The sequence below is a fragment of the Amaranthus tricolor genome, chromosome 14 (genome assembly GCF_026212465.1).
Source record: "Amaranthus tricolor cultivar Red isolate AtriRed21 chromosome 14, ASM2621246v1, whole genome shotgun sequence".
NCBI classification, from domain to species: Eukaryota; Viridiplantae; Streptophyta; class Magnoliopsida; order Caryophyllales; family Amaranthaceae; genus Amaranthus; species Amaranthus tricolor.
In genome coordinates this window covers 18273964-18293142 of record NC_080060.1, presented here as the reverse complement: position 1 = coordinate 18293142, position 19179 = coordinate 18273964, and the positions used below count along the sequence as shown (strand labels likewise).

General features: G+C 34.4%; 3 protein-coding genes across 5 annotated transcripts; 1 reads left to right on the top strand and 2 right to left on the bottom strand.

Annotated features, from left to right (window-relative positions):
* Positions 1-1432: 1432 nt before the first annotated feature.
* LOC130799377 (uncharacterized) lies at positions 1433-4031 on the bottom strand. Its single transcript, XM_057662475.1, has 3 exons — positions 3133-4031; positions 1905-3042; positions 1433-1774 (listed from the first exon to the last, which is right to left on the bottom strand). Exons 1-3 carry the CDS (start codon positions 4029-4031, stop codon positions 1433-1435), a joined length of 2379 nt encoding a protein of 792 aa, XP_057518458.1.
* Positions 4032-12736: 8705 nt separating this feature from the next.
* On the bottom strand, positions 12737-16403 carry LOC130799596 (pentatricopeptide repeat-containing protein At5g18390, mitochondrial). Its single transcript, XM_057662737.1, has one exon. The coding sequence runs from the start codon at positions 16229-16231 to the stop codon at positions 14825-14827; it is 1407 nt and encodes a 468-aa protein (XP_057518720.1). The 5' UTR covers positions 16232-16403; the 3' UTR covers positions 12737-14824.
* An 876-nt stretch (positions 16404-17279) lies between these two features.
* On the top strand, positions 17280-18753 carry LOC130799597 (probable xyloglucan endotransglucosylase/hydrolase protein 8). Of its 3 annotated transcripts, none has more exons than XM_057662740.1 (3): positions 17289-17749; positions 17849-17910; positions 18050-18753. In XM_057662740.1, the coding sequence occupies exons 1-3, from the start codon at positions 17554-17556 to the stop codon at positions 18062-18064; spliced, it is 273 nt and encodes a 90-aa protein (XP_057518723.1). In that variant the 5' UTR covers positions 17289-17553; the 3' UTR covers positions 18065-18753. The 3 variants fall into 3 exon arrangements, with proteins under 3 accessions (XP_057518721.1, XP_057518723.1, XP_057518722.1); XM_057662739.1 differs by having other exon boundaries at positions 17517-17749; positions 18105-18732; XM_057662738.1 differs by having other exon boundaries at positions 17280-17749; positions 17849-18732.
* The last annotated feature ends 426 nt before the right edge of the window (positions 18754-19179 follow it).

Here is a 19179-nt window from a genome sequence, read left to right as displayed (position 1 = left end):
GATCATGTTGTACTGGATTACCGGAGATGATGATGGCTGCTTGATTATCACAGAACATTTTACATGGTCTTTTCTGTGGAAAGGTTAATTCCCCAAGAAGTCTCTTGATCCATAGAATTTCAGTGATACCTTTTGCGATCCCCCGGAACTCAGCTTCTGCACTAGACAGTGCTACTACCTTTTGTTTCTTGCTTTTCCAAGTGACTAGATTTCCTCCAACTAGGGTAAAGTATCCTGAGGTTGATTTTCTGTCGTCTCTATCACCGGCCCAATCTGCATCTGTATAAGGTAGGAGATCCAAATTATCATTGTTTCGAAACAGAAGCCCCCTGCTGTTGGTTTTCTTCAAATATCTCAGTATTCGCATAACAGCAGTCATATGATGGATTTGTGGTTTGTGCATAAATCTGCTGACTACACCTACTTCATATGCGATATCCGGCCTAGTATGTGAGAGATAAATGAGTTTTCCTACCAATCTCCTGTAACGGTCATGATCTATGGGCTTTTCTCCTTCAATTATCTGTAACCCATGGTTTGTTGTAATGGGTGTATCTGCAGGTTTACAATCAAGCATGCCGTTTTCTGCCAAGAGATCTAGGATGTATTTTCTTTGGCTAATGAAAATTCCCCTTTTTGATCGTAAAACTTCAATGCCAACAAAGTATTTTAGATTTCACAAGTCTTTCATGTCAAATTCTCCTGACAGTCTTTTCTGCAATATCTGTGTCTCATCTGTATCATCACCTGTGATCACCATATCATCCACATAGATGATTAGACATGTAATTCGATCTTTTCTTTTCTTAAGGAACAATGTGTGATCTAAATTACTTTGTGTGTATTTAAACTTCTTCATAGCAGATGTAAACTTCCCAAACCATGCACGAGGAGATTGTTTGAGACCATATAGAGCTTTCTTGAGTCTACACCCCTCTTTTAAGTTGTATGTTTCTGAGAATCCTGGAGGAGGTTTCATGTACACTTCTTCTTCTAGTTCACCATGTAAGAATGCATTTTTTACATCAAATTGGTGTAAGGGCCAATTTTTGTTTGCTGCTATCGAGAAAAGAACCCGGATGGTATCAATCTTGGCTACTGGTGAGAAAGTCTCAGAATAGTCTAAATCGTATGTTTGAGTATATCCCTTTGCTATAAGTCGAGCTTTGTAACTCTCAATGGTTCCATCTGCATGATATTTGATAGTAAACACCCATTTGCAGCCTGCTGCCTTTTTCCCTTTGGGTAGCTCACATTTTTCCCAAGTTTCATTCTTGAGAAGTGCAGATATTTCCTCCTCCATTGCCTTTTTCCACTTAGGATTTTGAAGAGCCTCTTCCACATTTTTGGGTATCTTATTGGAGTACAAAGATGCGTTAAAGGCTAATGCCACTTGAGCTAGAGATTCAACATTGTTTATGTCTGTGGGATATCAAGATCGTTTTGCTTCATATTCTGGATCATACCTCTTTGGGGGAACACCCCTTGTTTTCCTCGGAGGTAATTCATACCCGTTAGACATCTCAACACCCTGATCATTATTAATTTCAACACTGAATTCTGTATCTTCATTATCAACCATCATATTATCAGAAGTATTACCCATTACCTCAGGTGATTCAGGAGAATCAGGATGCTCAGGAGCAGGAGTGAACTGGAGAGTAAGACGTTCAAGGGTTTCAGAGGCAGTGTCGGTGGTGTAACCTACTTGCTCTTTTGGATCTATCCTACTTGGACTTATGAGCCAGCTTGGATCCTCACTACGATTCTCCCCCTGAGATCGAAGCGGGGAAAAATGATAGGAATCCTCAAAGAACTCACAATCATGTTATAGAAGGTAACAAACATGTAGTTTGGTGTATAAGGCCATGATCATTAGCAAACTGTTTCATGTTTAGATTAACATATTCCCCCCCATTATCTGATCTAAGAATTTGAGGATGAGTGTGAAACTGGGTAAAAATCATGTTATAGAAGGTAACAAACACATCAAAGACTTCAGATTTGTGTTTTAAAAAATAAAGCCAACTCATGCGAGTGCAATCATCAATAAAGATAACAAAATATGAGAAACCCTGAGAGTTAAAACCAGGAGCGGGGCCCCATACATCAGAATGTAACAATTTAAAAGGTTCATGAGTCCGGGATAAGCTAGGAAAATAGGAATGTTTATGAATTTTAGCTAACACACAAGATTCACAGTCCAAAGAATTATTACAACTACGAAGAGATGGAAAAAGACGTTTCAAATAACCTACTGACGGATGTCCAAGACGTCTATGCCACATTCGTAGTTGGTGATTAGAAGATCGACGAGCAAGCGATGTATGACCTTTATGACCAGCCTCATCCACATAGTATAATCCTCCTCTCTCAGTACCACGCCCAATGATCGCTCCTGTCTGAGCATCCTGCACAGTACAACCAGTAGAGGTCATGAGAACAGTACAATGTAATTCCTTGGTTAATTGACTAATAGACAGAAGTTTATGTGTTAATTTCGGAATTAAAAGACAATTATTAAGTTGTAGAGAAGGGGAAATAGCAACCGATCCAGCTTTAGTAACATTAACAAAATCACCATTCGCAGTATGGATTTTATGACGAGGAGTATGCGTTTGAGAGATTAGATCACTCGGGTCATAAGTCATTGTATCAGTTGCCCCACAGTAAAAAATCCATGTACAAGTATTCTCTTTTTCACAAAATAAACCTTTGGGATTAGGTAGAATTGGGACGGGTTTATTATGTGGGTCGGTTAAGTGAGTGGGCTTCGGTTTTTTAATGCGGGCTGGATAAGGATTAGGTTTAACCCTAGGCTCCCTATAAAAGGGAGTATTTAGGGAAAGTGACTCCCCCCCTTTTCTCTCTCTTCCTCCGTCCTTCTCTGTGCTTCTGGTCTCTTCTTCACTATTCGAGTCCCTTTTGGACTCTTCCCCGATTTCCTGATTTCTGGGCTGTTCACTGTAATCTTTCTTACCACTTGCATTACCTGTCGGCTTTTGGACGTTGATGATGTTCTCAGTTGGTGTTTGCCGGTGACTGGAGAGATCAGTGGCTAGATTAGCCTTGCCGCCGGTACGGGAAGCCGTGGCCTTGGTGGCGGCTCTTCAAAGGTTGTGTTCTTCCCACCATTTCGGGTACCCAATTAGCTTGAAACATCCCTCTTTTGTGTGCTTTGAACCGCCACAGTGGGTGCACTTGAGGTATGTCCGATCTCCATTATCACGCCGGAGTAAAGTTTCTGACTGGCCTCTGATTGCAAGCCCCTTACCAATCTCTGAAGGATTTCCTCCTAATGATGAGGTGGTACTCATGATACCACATCGTGCTAATTCTCGACGAATCATGGCGTACGCCATTTCAATAGTGGGTAAAGGGTCTTGATTTAGTAACTGTCTTCTTTCTGCGTCTAGATTGTCATTTATGCCGGCCAAAAACTGATAGAGCCTTTGTCTCTGGATGAATGAATTGAATGTTGTCGTATCTGCAGAACATTTCATCGGATTTGGCATCCGTCGATCGATTTCTTTCCAAAGTGTGTTAAGCTTGCCGTAATACACTTCGATTGTGTCATTGTCTTGTTTAAGGTTTGCTGCTTTACTATTAAGGTCGAAAATTTGTAATTCATCCCTTCCACTGCTTAAGAGTGTTTCAATCCCTTTCCAGAGTTCCCACGCAGTAGTATAATCAAGAAATTGATTTACTAGGTCTGAATCAATATTGGCTATAATCCAAGATAAAACTATTGAGTCCCTTTGTTTCCATTGTATGTAATTTGAGGTTGTGGGCTCGGGAGGTACGTCGATGATGTGACTGAGACGTCCTCTTCCCTCGATAGCGATTTGAATAAGTTTACACCATTTGGTGTAATTGTGGTATGTTAATTTTTCGGCGACTCGTAAGTCAGTTGTTTGTGGTTCGTTTGTGGAATTGGTTTGTTTGTTTAATTGCTGGAAATATTGGAACATTTGTTCCATTTGAGCAACTGAGATAAGCTGCTGGTTTGTGTTTTGGTTTTCGTCTGCCATTGTAGGTAAGAAGGTAGATGATGAGTCCTTCAAAGGTTTATGGGGTTTTCCTGGATCTGAACCCTAAGGCTCTGATACCATGAGAATTAGTACGAAAGCGTTTTTGGTTGTAAAAGACCTTAATTTTTTTTCTTCTTCTAAGTATTTACAGGCATATATAATTACATTCATCATCTCATTTAGGAAGGAAATAAGGACTGAATAAAGCAATTCCTAAAATACAATATACTGATTTCTAATGAATATTCTTGATTTTATTTGATTTCCTATTGATTTCCTACACAGACAGCTAATGGGGAAAAAATTAAAGTAGAAGGCTCAGACTTAATTAATATTTCTGATCATATTAAATTATCCAATTGCCTCTTTATCCCTAATTTATCACATAAATTGTTATCCATTAGTCAATTAACTAAAGAATTGAATTGCTTTGTTCTTTTGGATTCCGATGGTTGTATTGTTTAAGATTCCCAAACAGGGAAGAACATTGTACATGGTGCTGAGAAAAATGGACTGTATTATGTTGATCATATGTCTCATCATAGCTGTGTAGCTCTTGTTCAGGGATCACTTGAACACCGACTCTGGACATGGCATCATCTTCTAGGACATCCGTTACTAGGTTATTTAGAACGTCTTTTCCCTTCTCTTGCTGGTTCAAAAGTAAGTTTTAGATGTGAGGCTTATATTTTGGCAAAAATTCATAAACATGTTTAGTCCACTAGTAATTGTCGGACTGAGCAACCTTTTATTTTGATTCATTTTGACGTTTAGGGCCCTGCGCCTGAGTTTAATAATCATTGTTTTTTATATTCTGTTACCTTTATTGATTATTGAACTAGAATGAGTTGCGTATATTGTTTAGAGAATAAATCTGATGTGTATAATACTTTTGTCTCATTCTATAAAATGAACTAGACACAATTTCAAACACAAATAAGGATTCTTCGATTCGATAATGCGGGAGAATACAAATATGAAATCTTTTATAGAAACTAATGTCCTAATCCATCAACAAATGGGGTAGTTGAAAGGGAAAACAAAACCATTCATGAAATGACTAGAGCCATGATGATTGAATCTTGTGTGCCCTCTCATTATTGGCCCGAAGCAATTGTGACAACTAACTAACTTACTAATCGTCTTCCCACCAAAATTCTCAACTATGACACTCCCTTAGATACTCTTAAGACTCATGTTAGTGTTCCTTCTGCACACTCATTAGCTCCTTGGGTCTTTCGATGTATTGTTGACGTCCATCTTCTCAAACAGAGAACAAACAAACTTGAGCCTAGGGCTATTAAATGTTTTTTGTAGGGTATGGTGATCATTAAAAGGGTTACCTTTGCATTGATCCCATCACAAATCACCTATACACGATTATGGACTGTTGTTGAGATAAAATATTACTTCCACCACCTTGGACCTCAGGGGGAGAATCAAGTTGACGATCTAAGTTGGTTGATATATCCAGTTGTCCCGCATAATGATACTAATTTGAAAGAATTTAAGGCAAGGTCACTAAGACTAATTAGTATATATTATTATTTTAAAATGGTTAGAACTGAATAATAGGCATATGTAAGAAATTAAGTCTACGGATTCGTTTTTAATACGTTTTACGCTTTTATGGCACTAATTTGCTTAAATTAGTTCAAACATGATTTGTTTGGGACGAAACTTGACACACCACAATTATTAGTGAAAGTTAATAGGAGGTTGAATACTCTCTAGAGGGGGGTGAATAGAGAGTTTGGGCTATTTAAAATTTTGTCTGGAATTAAAATTTTGTCTGGAAGCTTGTCTCAAGAGTTTAAGGAGTCTGTCAAAAATGTTTTCTGGAACAGTTTTGAGTCAATTCGTAAACAATAATGTATGTGCGGAAAATAAACTTTAAAGTATAACACACGATATGTTAACGAGGTTCGATTCCAACCAACCTATTCCCCGCCTATGGGTTCTCTTTCAACCCGTAGGATTTCAACGCGTTTTATTAATCCGACTTTAATAAAACAAGAAGATATCACTATCTCCTCACACCACGTTCGTCCCCTTGAAGAACCGTATTACAAGTCCCTTTAATAAAAGCAAATCCCAAATCTCACAATAGAGATTCACAAGTTGAACACTTTGAAAAGTATTCTTGGTTAGGCGTATTAAACTTAATCTAACTCATTTTAAAACTCTTAAGCCTATTACAAATGTAAGAGTTAGATGAACTAAGAATTACAACTCTTAAAACACTTAGAGAATTTCTAAATCTTAAGTCAAGAGAGAAAGAGGTGCATAGAAATGTATCCTTAATTCTGAAATGAAGCCTCATATATATAGTGTTACGCCTCAACACATTTTGAAAAACCAGAAGGCTCCTTTCCGTAATTTTCTGTTGACCTGGTCATTCTGCGCCTGTCCTCAAGATCTTGAGCTTAACTTCAAACTGACGTGTATTGACAGCTAACATAATTTCATCATTGTGTGCTGTAATTTGTCTTTAATATCCAATGCTATGCTGCCACGTTAGTACTCATACAAGATATTGAAAACTAAACACAAACCAGATTTATCAACGTTTAAATAATCATTCAAATGAATTCCTATTTTTAGTATTAATTCAAATAGTCATTTTCTATTTTTAGTGTTAATTCAAATATCTTCTTATTAATAGAAAACTCTATAATTTGCATAACAACTAATTTAACATCAAATATAGCCGTGTATTATAATTAGCAAAACAAGTGTACCTTGTACTATATTTAATCAACAAATTAATTAAGCACATATTTAAATTCAAGTTTAAATATAAAACATTTGAACGTTTAAGATAAAACGTGTAATAAAATATCCAAACTTAATTTCAAATAATATCAAAGTTAATTTTAATGAACCTTGACCTATTAAAATATTTCAAATATAATTACGAAATTAACCTGAGATAAACGTAATTATCTTCAAGACTTTGAAACATATTTCAAGACTTATAAAATCAACTTTAAGATAAACTTAAGTTCTTTAAGCATATTCCATTATCTTCGAACTTAAACATATATATCAAATACTCAGTTTACATTCAATATGATTTTGGACTAACTTAAACAACTAAATGTAATTATTTAATTTATTTGTTTAATCAATATGTGTTTTGAATTATCATCACTTAAGAGAGTTGAGTCTTCAATTAGTGTATAGTCCCTCATATTTCCCTTACTTGTCCCATTTGGTTTTTCAACACTAGTTATCAATTACTCTTATTATGTGATTTGTTCTTAATCTATAAGTTATAACATAGTCATGTACATTTTATTAATATCAACTTCTATAATATTTAATCAAGCAGAATTAGAGATCTTTAAGATTGAAAACGTGCATAGGCAAATGTGCCAAAACTTAATAGGACAAGTAAAGAGAATAGGAAAGAGTATTATTTTTTTTTGAAATTTATACAATTATAAAAATAGGCATATGTAGAATCTAAATCTTAAGGTTTGTTTTTTAGCCATTTGAAGCTTTTATGGCATTAAGTGCCATAAAATTAGGGATGTCAAACAGATCGGGTTGGGTCATTTTCAGGTTCGGGTCATATATAAATGGGTCAATAGACCCTTAACCTGAACCCGACCTGTATATTTAAATGGGTCAAAAATTGAAACCCGGACCTGATATGTAGCAGGTTGGGTCAACCTGCTAAATACCCATTTAACCTGCTTTTTTTTTGTTTGATTATATTCGATTTTTTCATATCATTGAACCCATATATTTCAGGTCATTTGACCCATTTGACTCATATATTATATTCACATTTCATAATAAACATGCTTCAAAGTTCAACTATCATCATTCATCATATTCTTAACAAGCAAAATATCAGAACAAATTGTTAAGTTGACAAGCCAAAACCAAAAGCATCATAATTAGTTTCTACAAATCATCATAATCTAAAATATGGTGGCTGAGGAAGATGCTTTTGAGCTGAATTCATGTTGATCGAAACTTGGACTTGGACTAGGGAAAGATATGTCTTCTTGTTCTTCAACTTTAATCTTCATTACCAACCCACAAAGCTCATCGAAAAAATCGAACACAAAAAAAGACAAACACGAATTATGAAGAATTAAAGATTGCAGTAAGAAGTAAGAACAATGAAAATAGTAGTAAGATAAATGTATAGTAAAATTGAACACAAAAATAATCGAAAAAATCGAACGCAAAAAAAATCAGAAAAAATCGAACACAAAAAAAATCAAAAAAATCAAACTACAAAAATAAAAGAATGAGAAAAGGAAATAATTCTTACCTTGGCTTTTGGCATTCAGGACTTGATGGTAGTAAGAACTAAGAAGAGTGAACAAGGCAGAGAGAACAGACACATAAGAACTCAAGAAGCCAAGAAGGCAAAAGAAGAGCTTCTGAAGAAGCACCGCACTCTGGGTTCAACAAATTTTTAGGGTTTATTTGTGAGAATAAGTTATATATATATATATACTTGAGCCAAACAAATCTTTTTATATATTTTTTATGTGAGAATGATTTTTAGCTTAAATATTAATGGGTTAATATCAGAATATAGGGTCGACCTGACCTGACTGATTCATTTAATAAATGGGTTAAATAGGTTTTTTCGAGTTTAAATATTCAACCTGAACCTAACCCATTTAATAAACAGATTAGATCGGGTTGACCCATTTAATTAATTGGGTCAAAAATCTAAACCCAAACCCGCTAATTTCGGGTCGGTTTCAGATCAAGTTAGCAGGTCGGGTCAGCTTTTGCCAGCCCTACTTAAAATAGTTCCAACTTGATTTGTTTGGCCTAAAAGATGGCCACAACACTAATTAGTGTAATTTTTGTTTAAAATGGCTATAATTTAAAAAAAATAGACATATGTAAGAAATTAAGTGTTAAGGTTCGTTTTTATGCCTTTTAAGATTTTATGGCACTAACGTACTTCAAGATGGTAACACTTGATTTGTTTGGCATGAAACTTATGCAACACTAATTAGTATTTATTATTGTTTTTGAAACGGTTAGAATTTAAAAAATAGGCATAAGTGAGAAGTTAAGTCTCAAGGTTCATTTTTAAGGCTTTTAAATGTTTTATGGCACTAACTTGGTTAAACTAGTTCAAACTTGATTTGTTTAGCATAAAAATTGACGCACAATACTAATAGTATATGTTACTTTTTCAAAATGGATAGAACTGAAAAATAGGCATATGTAATAAATCAAGTCTAGGGGTTCGTTTTTAAGACTTTTTAAGCTTTTATGGGACTAACTTGCTTAAAGTACTTCAAACTTTATTTGTTTGGCATGAAACTTTACGCACAACACTAATTAGTATTTTTTTAAATGATTAGAATTAAAAAAATAGGCATATGTAAGAAATTAAGTGTTAAGGTGTGTTTTTAAGGCTTTTAAGCTTTTATGGCACTAATTCACTTAAAGATTGTATAACTTGATTTGTTTGGCATGAAACTTAGCATACAACATTAATTAGTATTTCTAATCATTTTGAAACTGTTAAAATTAAAAATAAAAAAAAATAGACATATGTAAGAAATTTAGCCTCAAGGTTTGTTCTAAGGCTTTTTGAGCTCTACTGGCAGTAAGTTGCTTAAAGTAGTTTAAACATGATTTTTTGGCATGAAACTTGACACACAACACTGACTAATGTATATTTTTTTAAAATGGTAATAATTAAAAATAATAGGCATATGTCAAACATTAAGTCATAAAGTTCGTTTTTAAGGCTTTTTTTATGCCACTAAGTTACTTTAACTTGGTAAAACTTTATTTATTTGGTATGCAACAGTAATTAATATTTATTATTTTTTAAAACGATTAGAATTGTTGAAAAAAAGACATCTGTAAGAATTTAAGTCTCATGTTCCTTTTTAAAGATTTTAATGGTTTTATTGCACTACATTGGTGAAACTAGTTCCAACATGATTTGTTTGGCATGAAACTTGCCATGCGATACTATTTAGTATATATTGTTTTTGTGAATGGTTAGAATTGTAAAAATAGGCATATATATGAAATTAAGTAACAAGGTTCTTGTTTAGGCCTTTTAAAGCTTTTATGACACTAAGTTGCTTAAAGTAATTCAAACTTGATGTGTCTGGCATTAAATAGACGCACATCACTAATTAGTTTATATATTATTGTTTTAAATGGTTCCTTTTTAAAGATTTTAATGGTTTTATTTCACTATATTACTGAAACTAGTTCAAACTTAATTTCTTTGGCATAAAACTTGGCACACAATGCTAATTAGTATAGATTATTGTTTTAAAATAGTTATGTGTAAGAACTTTAGTGTTAAGGTTCGTTTTTAAGGTTTTTAAGCTTTTATGCACTAACTTACTAAAAGTTGGTAAAACTAGATTTTTTTGGGATGAAATTTAACGTACAACATTAATTAGTAATTATCACTGTTTGGAAACGGTTAAAATTGAAAAAAAGATGCATATGTAAGAAATATAGTCTCAAGGTCTGTTTTTAAGGGTTTTTAAGGCTTTTTAAGCTTTTATAGTACTAATTTGCTTAAAGTAATTCAAACTTGATTTATTTGTCATGAGACTCCGCACACAACACTAATTAATATATGTTATTGTCTTAAATGGGTAGAATTGAAAAACTTGGCATATGTGAGCAATTAAGTCTAGGGGTTAGTTTTTTAGGCTTTTAAAGCCTTTATGGTCCTAATTTGCTTAACGTAATTCAAAATTGATTTGTTTGGCATGAAATTTGACACAAGACATTAATTAGCTTATATTATTATTGTTTTTTTTTTGAAATGGCTAGATTTGTAGAAATAGGCATATGTAAGAATTTAAATCTCAATGTTTGTTTTTAAGGCTTTTTAAGCTTTTATGACACTAAGTTGCTTAAAGTAATTCAAACTTGATTTTTTTGGCATGAAACTAGGCACACAACAATAATTAGTGTATATTATTGTTTGGAAATAGTTAAAACTGAATAAATAGGCATATGTATGAAATTAAGTCTTAAGGTTCATTTTTAAGGCTTTTAAAGGTGACACTAACTTGCTTAAAATAGTTCAAACTTGATTTCTTTGGTATGAAACTTTACACACAACAGGAATTAGTGTATATTACTCTTTTAAAATGGTTAGGACTGAAAAATAGGCATATGTCAAATAATAAGTCTAGCGGTTTATTTTTAGGACTTTTTATGCTTTTATGGCACTAACTTGCTTAAAGTACTTGAAACTTCATTTGTTTAGCATAAGACTTGACACACAACACTAATTAGTGTACATTTTTCTTGAAAATGGTTAAAATTGTAAAAATAGGCATATGAAAAAACTTAAGTAATAAAATTCATTTTTAGCGCGTTTAAGCTTTCATAGCACTAACTTACTTAAAGTTTGTAAAACATAATTTGTTTGGCATTAGGCTTGGCTTACAATACGAATTAGTATTTTGTATTGTTTAGTAATGGTTTGAATTGAAAAAATAGGCATATGTAAAAAATCAAGTCTCAAGGTTCGTTTTTTAGGCTTTTAAATGTTTTATGGTACTAACTTGCTTAAAATAGTTCAGACTTGATTTGTTTGATATAAAACATGGCACATAACATTAATTAGTGTATAATACTGTTTCAAAATGGTTAGAACTGTAAAAGAGGCATATGTAAAATATTAAGTCTCAAGGTTAGTTTTTAAGATTTTTTATGCTTTTATGGTACTAATTTGCTTAAAGTAATTCAAACTTGATTTGTTTGACATGAAACTTGAAACACAACCCTAATTAGTATATATTATATTTTCGAGATGGTTAGAATTGTAAAAATAGGCATATGTAAGAAATACGATCTCAGGGTTCGTTTTTAAGACTTTTTAAGTTTTTATGGCACTAAGTTGAAGTTGTTCAAACTTAATTAGATTGGCATGAAACTTGACACAGAACAGTAATTAGTATATATTTTAAATAGGAATATATAAGAAATTAAGTCTAAAAAATATATTTTTAGCGCTTTTAAGCTTTTATGCACTAACTTACTTAAAGTGTGTAAAATCATAATTTTAAGGCATAAAACTTGGCATACCACACCAATTAGTATTATTATTGTTTTGAAACGCTTAAAATTAAAAAAATAGGCATATGTGAGAAATTACGTCTCAAGGTTTGTTTTTAAGGCTTTTAAAGGTTTTATGGCGCTAACTTGCTTAAAATAGTTCAAACTTGATTTCTTTGGTATGAAACTTGGCACACAACAGTAATTAGTGTATATTATTGTTTTGAAAAGGTTAGAATTGAAAAAATAGGCATATGTAAGAAATTAAGTCTTAAGGTTCGTTTTTAAGGCTTTTAAAAGTGGCACTAATTTGGTTAAAATAATTCAAACTTTATGGTCAAAGAGTGTCTCTATTTTGATTGCTCCTAATGAATTTGTTGTTCATTCCCTTAATTTGGAGTTGGTAAGAATGTTTCTTGAAACCTCACCTCAAATTTTTCACATTCCATCAAAATGGATATGTTTATTTAAATGGTTCCAAATTTGTTCGGATATTTTGTTTTATACTGTTGATTTGTTCTTTGCCATATTTTTCTCTTACATTTTTGAGTTGAAGATCCTTGATTTGGTTGAGATAAGTTGTGAAGTGAGTTTTTCGGGTGAATCTTGATTTATGGTTTTATCTTTCATCACTATCACATAAGTTCTTTATTTTGTTGGTTAACACAGGCGTGCTTGTAAGAAGATTAATGGATAGATTTTTTTTATGGCAATATTTGAACAAAAATCATGACTTGATAATTATTTTTTGGTGACCATATTTTTTATGTTTAATTATAAGTCTAGCACTAGTTATGCCAAGCTAGTTGTGTTTAATGATAAGCATGTTTAAAATGCTTATGTTAATCATGTTAATGATTTTGTGATGAAGTTGGTTGCTCTTATTTTATATTTGAGTACAAGGGTGGTTATGATTTGACTCTAAGGTTTCAAAACCGCTTTATATCCCCACATTTGAGATAACTTAATGTCCCTTGGTACTAGTATGTTTAAGTGGGTTTGATGATACATTGGTGAAGGTAGAGTTATGATGATAGCGACCGGTTCATTATAAACATCGATGGAACCAATTATTATGTAAACATTTTGTTTGGCACCATGCTCATAATTGTTGGCATTCATGTTTCCGCAAACTTAATCCAAGTATCTTGTTTTGTTAAAGAACCACAACTTGAGGCAAATTTGTTGTTTGAGCAAAAGGTGTTTCTTTTTATTCCAATTTCCAATCAACAAGTTCATGGTGTTCTTGGTTGATTTTGCAAGACTTTGTAAGTCTTTTGGTGTGTACTCCGTTTGGGTCTTTCTAAGACTTTTTCATGGGGTCATCTTAATGCGTAAGTATTTGGTGAATATGCTTTGGTGCCTTTAGTTAAGTGATCTTTGGAGTGTCGTGGGATTTGTGTTTTGTTAAAGGTCATCTTTATTGTCAAGGTGAAGAATGAAAGAGTGTGTGACTTGACTCTTGTGTAGAAGAGTGTAGGTTTAAAGGTTAGAAGTAACAAAGTGATTACTAGAACTTAAGCATGTATTATTATGAGTGGTAAAAGGAACTCCAAGTCATGAATACACACCAATTGTGTGCATAAATCAAACCTCTGAAATGTTTCACATGGGCCTGCAATTGATCATCACGGCAATAAAGTACCCCAGAACAGCTAGAATAAGCTATCAGAGCATAGGGGACTGTTGAATCACGTAAAAGAAGACAGAGGCTTACTACCCCAGCTCACTCAACCGAGCCAAGGTCTAGCAGGATACAGCCTGTTGTTCTGTCTTTTTCGCCTACTGCTGCCTTGCTTCGAAAGCTGCCCCATTTGTCACCCTTTGCCTATGTATATATATTGCCATATTTTTGTAGAAGTAAAGCCAAACTACAAAGCTTGAGCCTCCCATTTATCCTTACCATACCGTCTTTAATTCTCTACAAAGCTTGAGCCTCCCATTTATCCTTACCTTAATACTTGTATATAACCATTTTTCATTAGTGCACCTTCAAGTCATGGTCTTCAACCTTTCGTGCCACTTTAGGGCTTTAGGCTCACGCTTCCACATTCGTTTCTAATATAAGAAATTTTTGCCAAAAAAAGTCTCATCTTAAAAATCTCAAAAATTAAAGTCTCACAAGTCCTATTCCCTTGTGCTAAACACCTCCTAAGGAGTTGGGAAACTGCTCAATAAGCTCGGCTGCACCCTCAGGAAAGTAACAGAAATCACATACCTCATACTAGGCGATCAAATAAAACATGTAAATCTTCACTTTGTGACTTAGATCAATATTATGCAAACGAGGCACTTTGGTCTTTAACATGAATATATTGTTAAAACGTGCTAGTGAAAAGAGAACCTCAACATTATTAAAGATTTGCAGGATGTTTCACATTCATGTTCAAGGCGCCAAAAGCTATCCCATTACCCAATGCTAATCTTGGCAAGATTTGATAAGGTCAGTTTTACTAAGCCATAGCCTTGTCATAACAACGAAACACATTAAACACTTAAGGCCCCATACACAAAATTCGATGCCTACTAGCAAAAACATGAGGCTTACAAGATTCAAAGGAACAATAAGAGGGAGAGTGATGAAATTGTAACTTTTTTACCATGAATAAGCCTCTTTGTGCAGAATGCCACAACTCGGTTGTCCGCAAGCATTATGAGCTTCCCACAATTCTTTAACCCATCATGAAATAGTAACTTTCTTACATGATTAAGCCCCACGAAAACATGCTCATGACCTCATCCATCAACTGACATAATCAAACACCTCTTAGAGACACTTCTAATTGCTCCATCCTTTTTGCCAGATCATGCTTCCCACAATTCTTTAACCCATCAGTGACCATATCAAAGCTTCCTGATAAAGGTGGTAAGTTCCTCTCAGTCATCTCAACCAAGTAATTTGCAGCCTCAACAAATCTACCTCCACGAGCACACATCCTAATCAACATTGTGTAAACTGGCCTGTTAGGTGGATGCCCTCTAACCTTCATATCACTGAAAAAGCTAAATGCATCATCAAACTGACCAACCCTACACAACGCCTTAAGGATAGGCGCATATAAACTCGGAAATGGCATATGGCCTTTTTCAATTGAGCAATGTAATAAACGAAATGCCTCATCCAATTTATTCAACTTAGAAACAATGGGAATCATAATCTTATATGAATCGATATCAGGACAAAGCCCCATTTTGCAAACATCATTAAACAATTCAATACAATACTCAACCTGCCCCGACTTACAAATCACTTCTAACAATGAATTAAATGTCCTAATATCTGGAACAAATCCTTCTTTCGACATCTTCCTAACCAAATTCTTAGCATTCTCGATATACCCAGCATTTAACAACCCATCAATCAACAAATCCCGACCTCGAACAGGTGGATTAAACCCTTTTCTACTCATCTCCTCCAAAAACTCCTGAGCTTCTCTCATCTTTCCATTCTTACACCAAGCATTAACAAGAACAGAATAAGTCTCCTTGTTAGGAATAATCCTTTTCCTAATCATCCTCCTAATTAAAGAATAAGCACCATAAAAATTCTTCCCCTCACATAAAGCAAACAATAAGGAATTATAAACACCAACAGTTTGTTCAATTTTAAAAACCTTAGGACAAGAATTGAAAACATGGACAGCTTCATCAACAAAACCTTTAGTACCATATTCACGGATAATAAACTCAATTACCTCAGTAGAAATAATCAACGAAGATTCTCTATGGACTTGATTAAGAACCTTCCACATTGTTTCCCAATGTTGAGTTTTCGCTAGGGTTTTGATAAGCTCCTCGTATTCAATCGTAGTAGGAGAATAAGAGGAGATAGAATGAGATCTCGCCCAATTAAAGAAGCGAAATGATTGAATTCCATAATTAGAACAGCTACGAAGAACGCGGTAAACAAGTTCATTAGTAATGGTAATTTTAAGCTTATTTAGGGTTCTTTCAAGGTAAATATCGCGACGAACAATGGTGGAGATGTGGTGAATGGCGGCGAAATAGTCGTCTTTGGAATTGCTGGATGTAGAAAGGGGTTTTCCGCCATCGAGAGAGGTTGAGGTGGTAGATATGGCAGAAATTAGGGATTTTCGACATTGAAGTGTAGTGTGAGAATAGAAAAGAGATTGGCGGAGAATGGATTTTGCAGTAGCAATCATTCAAATTTATTTGCTATTTTGGGATGTACTAGCAAACTAACTAAGTTGATGATTCAACAATGGCAATGGCAGAGAGAAGGGGTCTGATTTGCAGAGTTTTTGTCGCTTTTCAGCCCTATTTTGCGATTTCTGGAATTGCTCACTAATCGTGAATTTTTTCTGCAGTTCTGTTCGTGATTTCTGCTGCTGTTTCATTCACTTTTCGTTATTTACCTTGGATTGTTTGTGTTTTCTGGAGATTCTTCATTCAATTTCGTGATTGTGAGGGTCTGATTGGCGTTTCTGGGCTGCGGTCTTTTTCCATTCTGTTTGCGATTCTGACTTTTCGATGGGCACTTGTAAGGTTTGTTTGCAGTTTCTTGTTGATCTTGTATCTTGATTTCGAAGGGTTTTCAATTCTCTGTTCGATTTCTCTGGGTTCGTCGAATTTTCGACGGGCTTTTTTGCAGATTCTTATTCGTTCGTTCGTGATTTTGATTTTTCTGAGTTCGAAGGGATTTTGAAAGGTTTGGTTAGTCTTTTCTTTGTGATTTCGAAATGTCTTTTGTTAGTTTTCTTCAGGTTCTTAGTTTTCGATATGTGATGTTTTCATTAGATTACTATTAATTTTCTAATTAGTCCTATTTGACATTTCATAGATTTTTAAGTGAGTTAAATGAAATTATTTAAAAAAGATAGAGAAGTGGTAATAAGTAAATTGTATAAAGTTTTTTCATTAGATTAACTGTAATAAGCTAATATGAATAAGAATAATAAGGTAAAAAATTCATTCTATAAATAAAAATAAGACTAATAGAATGAAAGCCTATTTGGAAATGAGATTAATAAGGAAAATAGAAGAGAGTATTAAAATCTTTAGTTCTGCTATTTGTCACAGGTGATATAGCTAGGGATGCAAACGGGGCGAGGCGGGGCGGATATTGGCATTACCATCCCCATCCCCATCTGGTAAATCCATCCCCATCCCCATCCCCATCCCCATCCCCATCCCCGCGGCGAGTATAATTTTTTTCCCCGTCCCCGCCCCGATGGGTTTGTACCTAATACCGTCCCCATCCCCATCCCCATCTGGGTATCCATCCCCGTATAATACCCATTTTACCCGCCCCACCACCCGTCAAATCCCCGCTTAATACCCATCTGTGTCATATATTTTATATATATTTGTCATTAATTTAAATCTATTTTTAATTTAAATCTACCTTCCACACACAATACACTTGAGTTTTAACTAAACGTAGCAAAGCAATATAAAAACAAATCATTAATTGTTCAGCCCTCCATAAAAGCTTCATTGATGAAGCATTGAAATTCCTCTGTTTATGAAAGAAAGATTATCTAAAATGGCTATTCCTCTGTTTATTGCAGCTTTAATGGCCGCCATTGTTTCACCATCTTTATCAGTTTCATTAACAAAAGGATCATTCAAAGATAACTTTGATATCATGTTTTCTGAAAGTAATTTCAAGACTTCAGATGATGGTCAGATCTGGTTTCTTTCCTTAGATAAAATTAGTGGTTAGTGCAATTTCTCTATTTATTTTAATACATTAATTGATTTTTTTTATTATAATTTAAATTTATTATTTGAACCCAATTCATGTTTTTGAATTTCAGGATGTGGGTTTCAAACAAAACAGAGGTATAGATTTGGGTGGTCTAGTATGAGATTAAAATTGGTGGGTGGTGAATCACATACTCTATCAGATTCAATTATTTTCATTTTTCATTTTTTTAATTTTTTATTTTTACACATTCATAAATTAAAATTTTGGTTAGTGGCAACTTCATTGAACTTTGATTTATTACAATATACAGGGATACATGTTCTGAAACCTGCGAAAACACATAATTGTTAAAATTTAATATACAGGGATACACGTTCTGAAATCGGCAAAAGGAAAGGGAAACTCCAGCTCATTCGTTTCATGCCATTCAAGAGAAAATATGAAAATCATCTGGCATGATAAACAAATACAGACACCGACAAGCACACTTTATTCAAGAATTTCATTTTTTCTTTCTTCATTCCACATTGATGATTTCAAGATGATTGAAGAAGATGATGATTGCAGAAAATCAGAAACTTACCTATTGATGGTTTCAAGATTGAAGAAGATGACGATTGACTGGAGAAAAGACAGACGATTGAAGAAGAAGACGATATGCAGCAAGATTGAAGAAGATGGGAGTGTTTCAAGAAGAAGAAGAAGATGGGAGTGCAGCAGTGAAGTGACGGCAGCAGACCAGCAGTGAAGCAAATGAAGCAGTGAATGAGTGAAGCAAATGAGAAATGACGGCCAGCATTAGGTTTTGAAAGAAATAATTTAGGGTTTTGATTTTTGAAGCAGTGAAGCAGTGAAAATAATTTTTAAAAGTTTTCAAAGGCCCAACCCAAAGTTTTTTTAAAAAATTTGAAAATAATTCAAGGTTTAAAAAATTCAGAAATTTGAAAAATAATTTAGGGAATTCCAATTCTCAAAATTTGTACATTTCGTGAAGCGGGGCGAGGATGGGCGGGGCGGGGCGGGGCGGGGATGGGGCGGGTATCACCTAAAACCCATCCCCATCCCCATCCCCGTGGTGGGTATGAATTTTATACCCGTACCCGCCCCATGACCCATCAAACCGGTACCCATCCCCGCCCCGATGGGGCGGGGATGGGGCGGGTCTCCTATTAGACCCGCCCCACCTGCATCCCTAGATACAGCCACATATAGTTGACCGTGGCTCAAAATAGGTTTTGGCAAAAATAACCATACATGTGACAAGGATTTCCCCGTGACTTTTGGCAATAGTCATAGCAAAAAATATGCTTATAAGAAAACGGCCTTCTCTATATCTTAACATGTAGCTTAACATTATCAGTTGGTGTAAGAGTGATACGTGGGATAAGGACAGTATCTCCCTCTTTACATCCTATAAGGGTATATTCACTTCGTCTGATC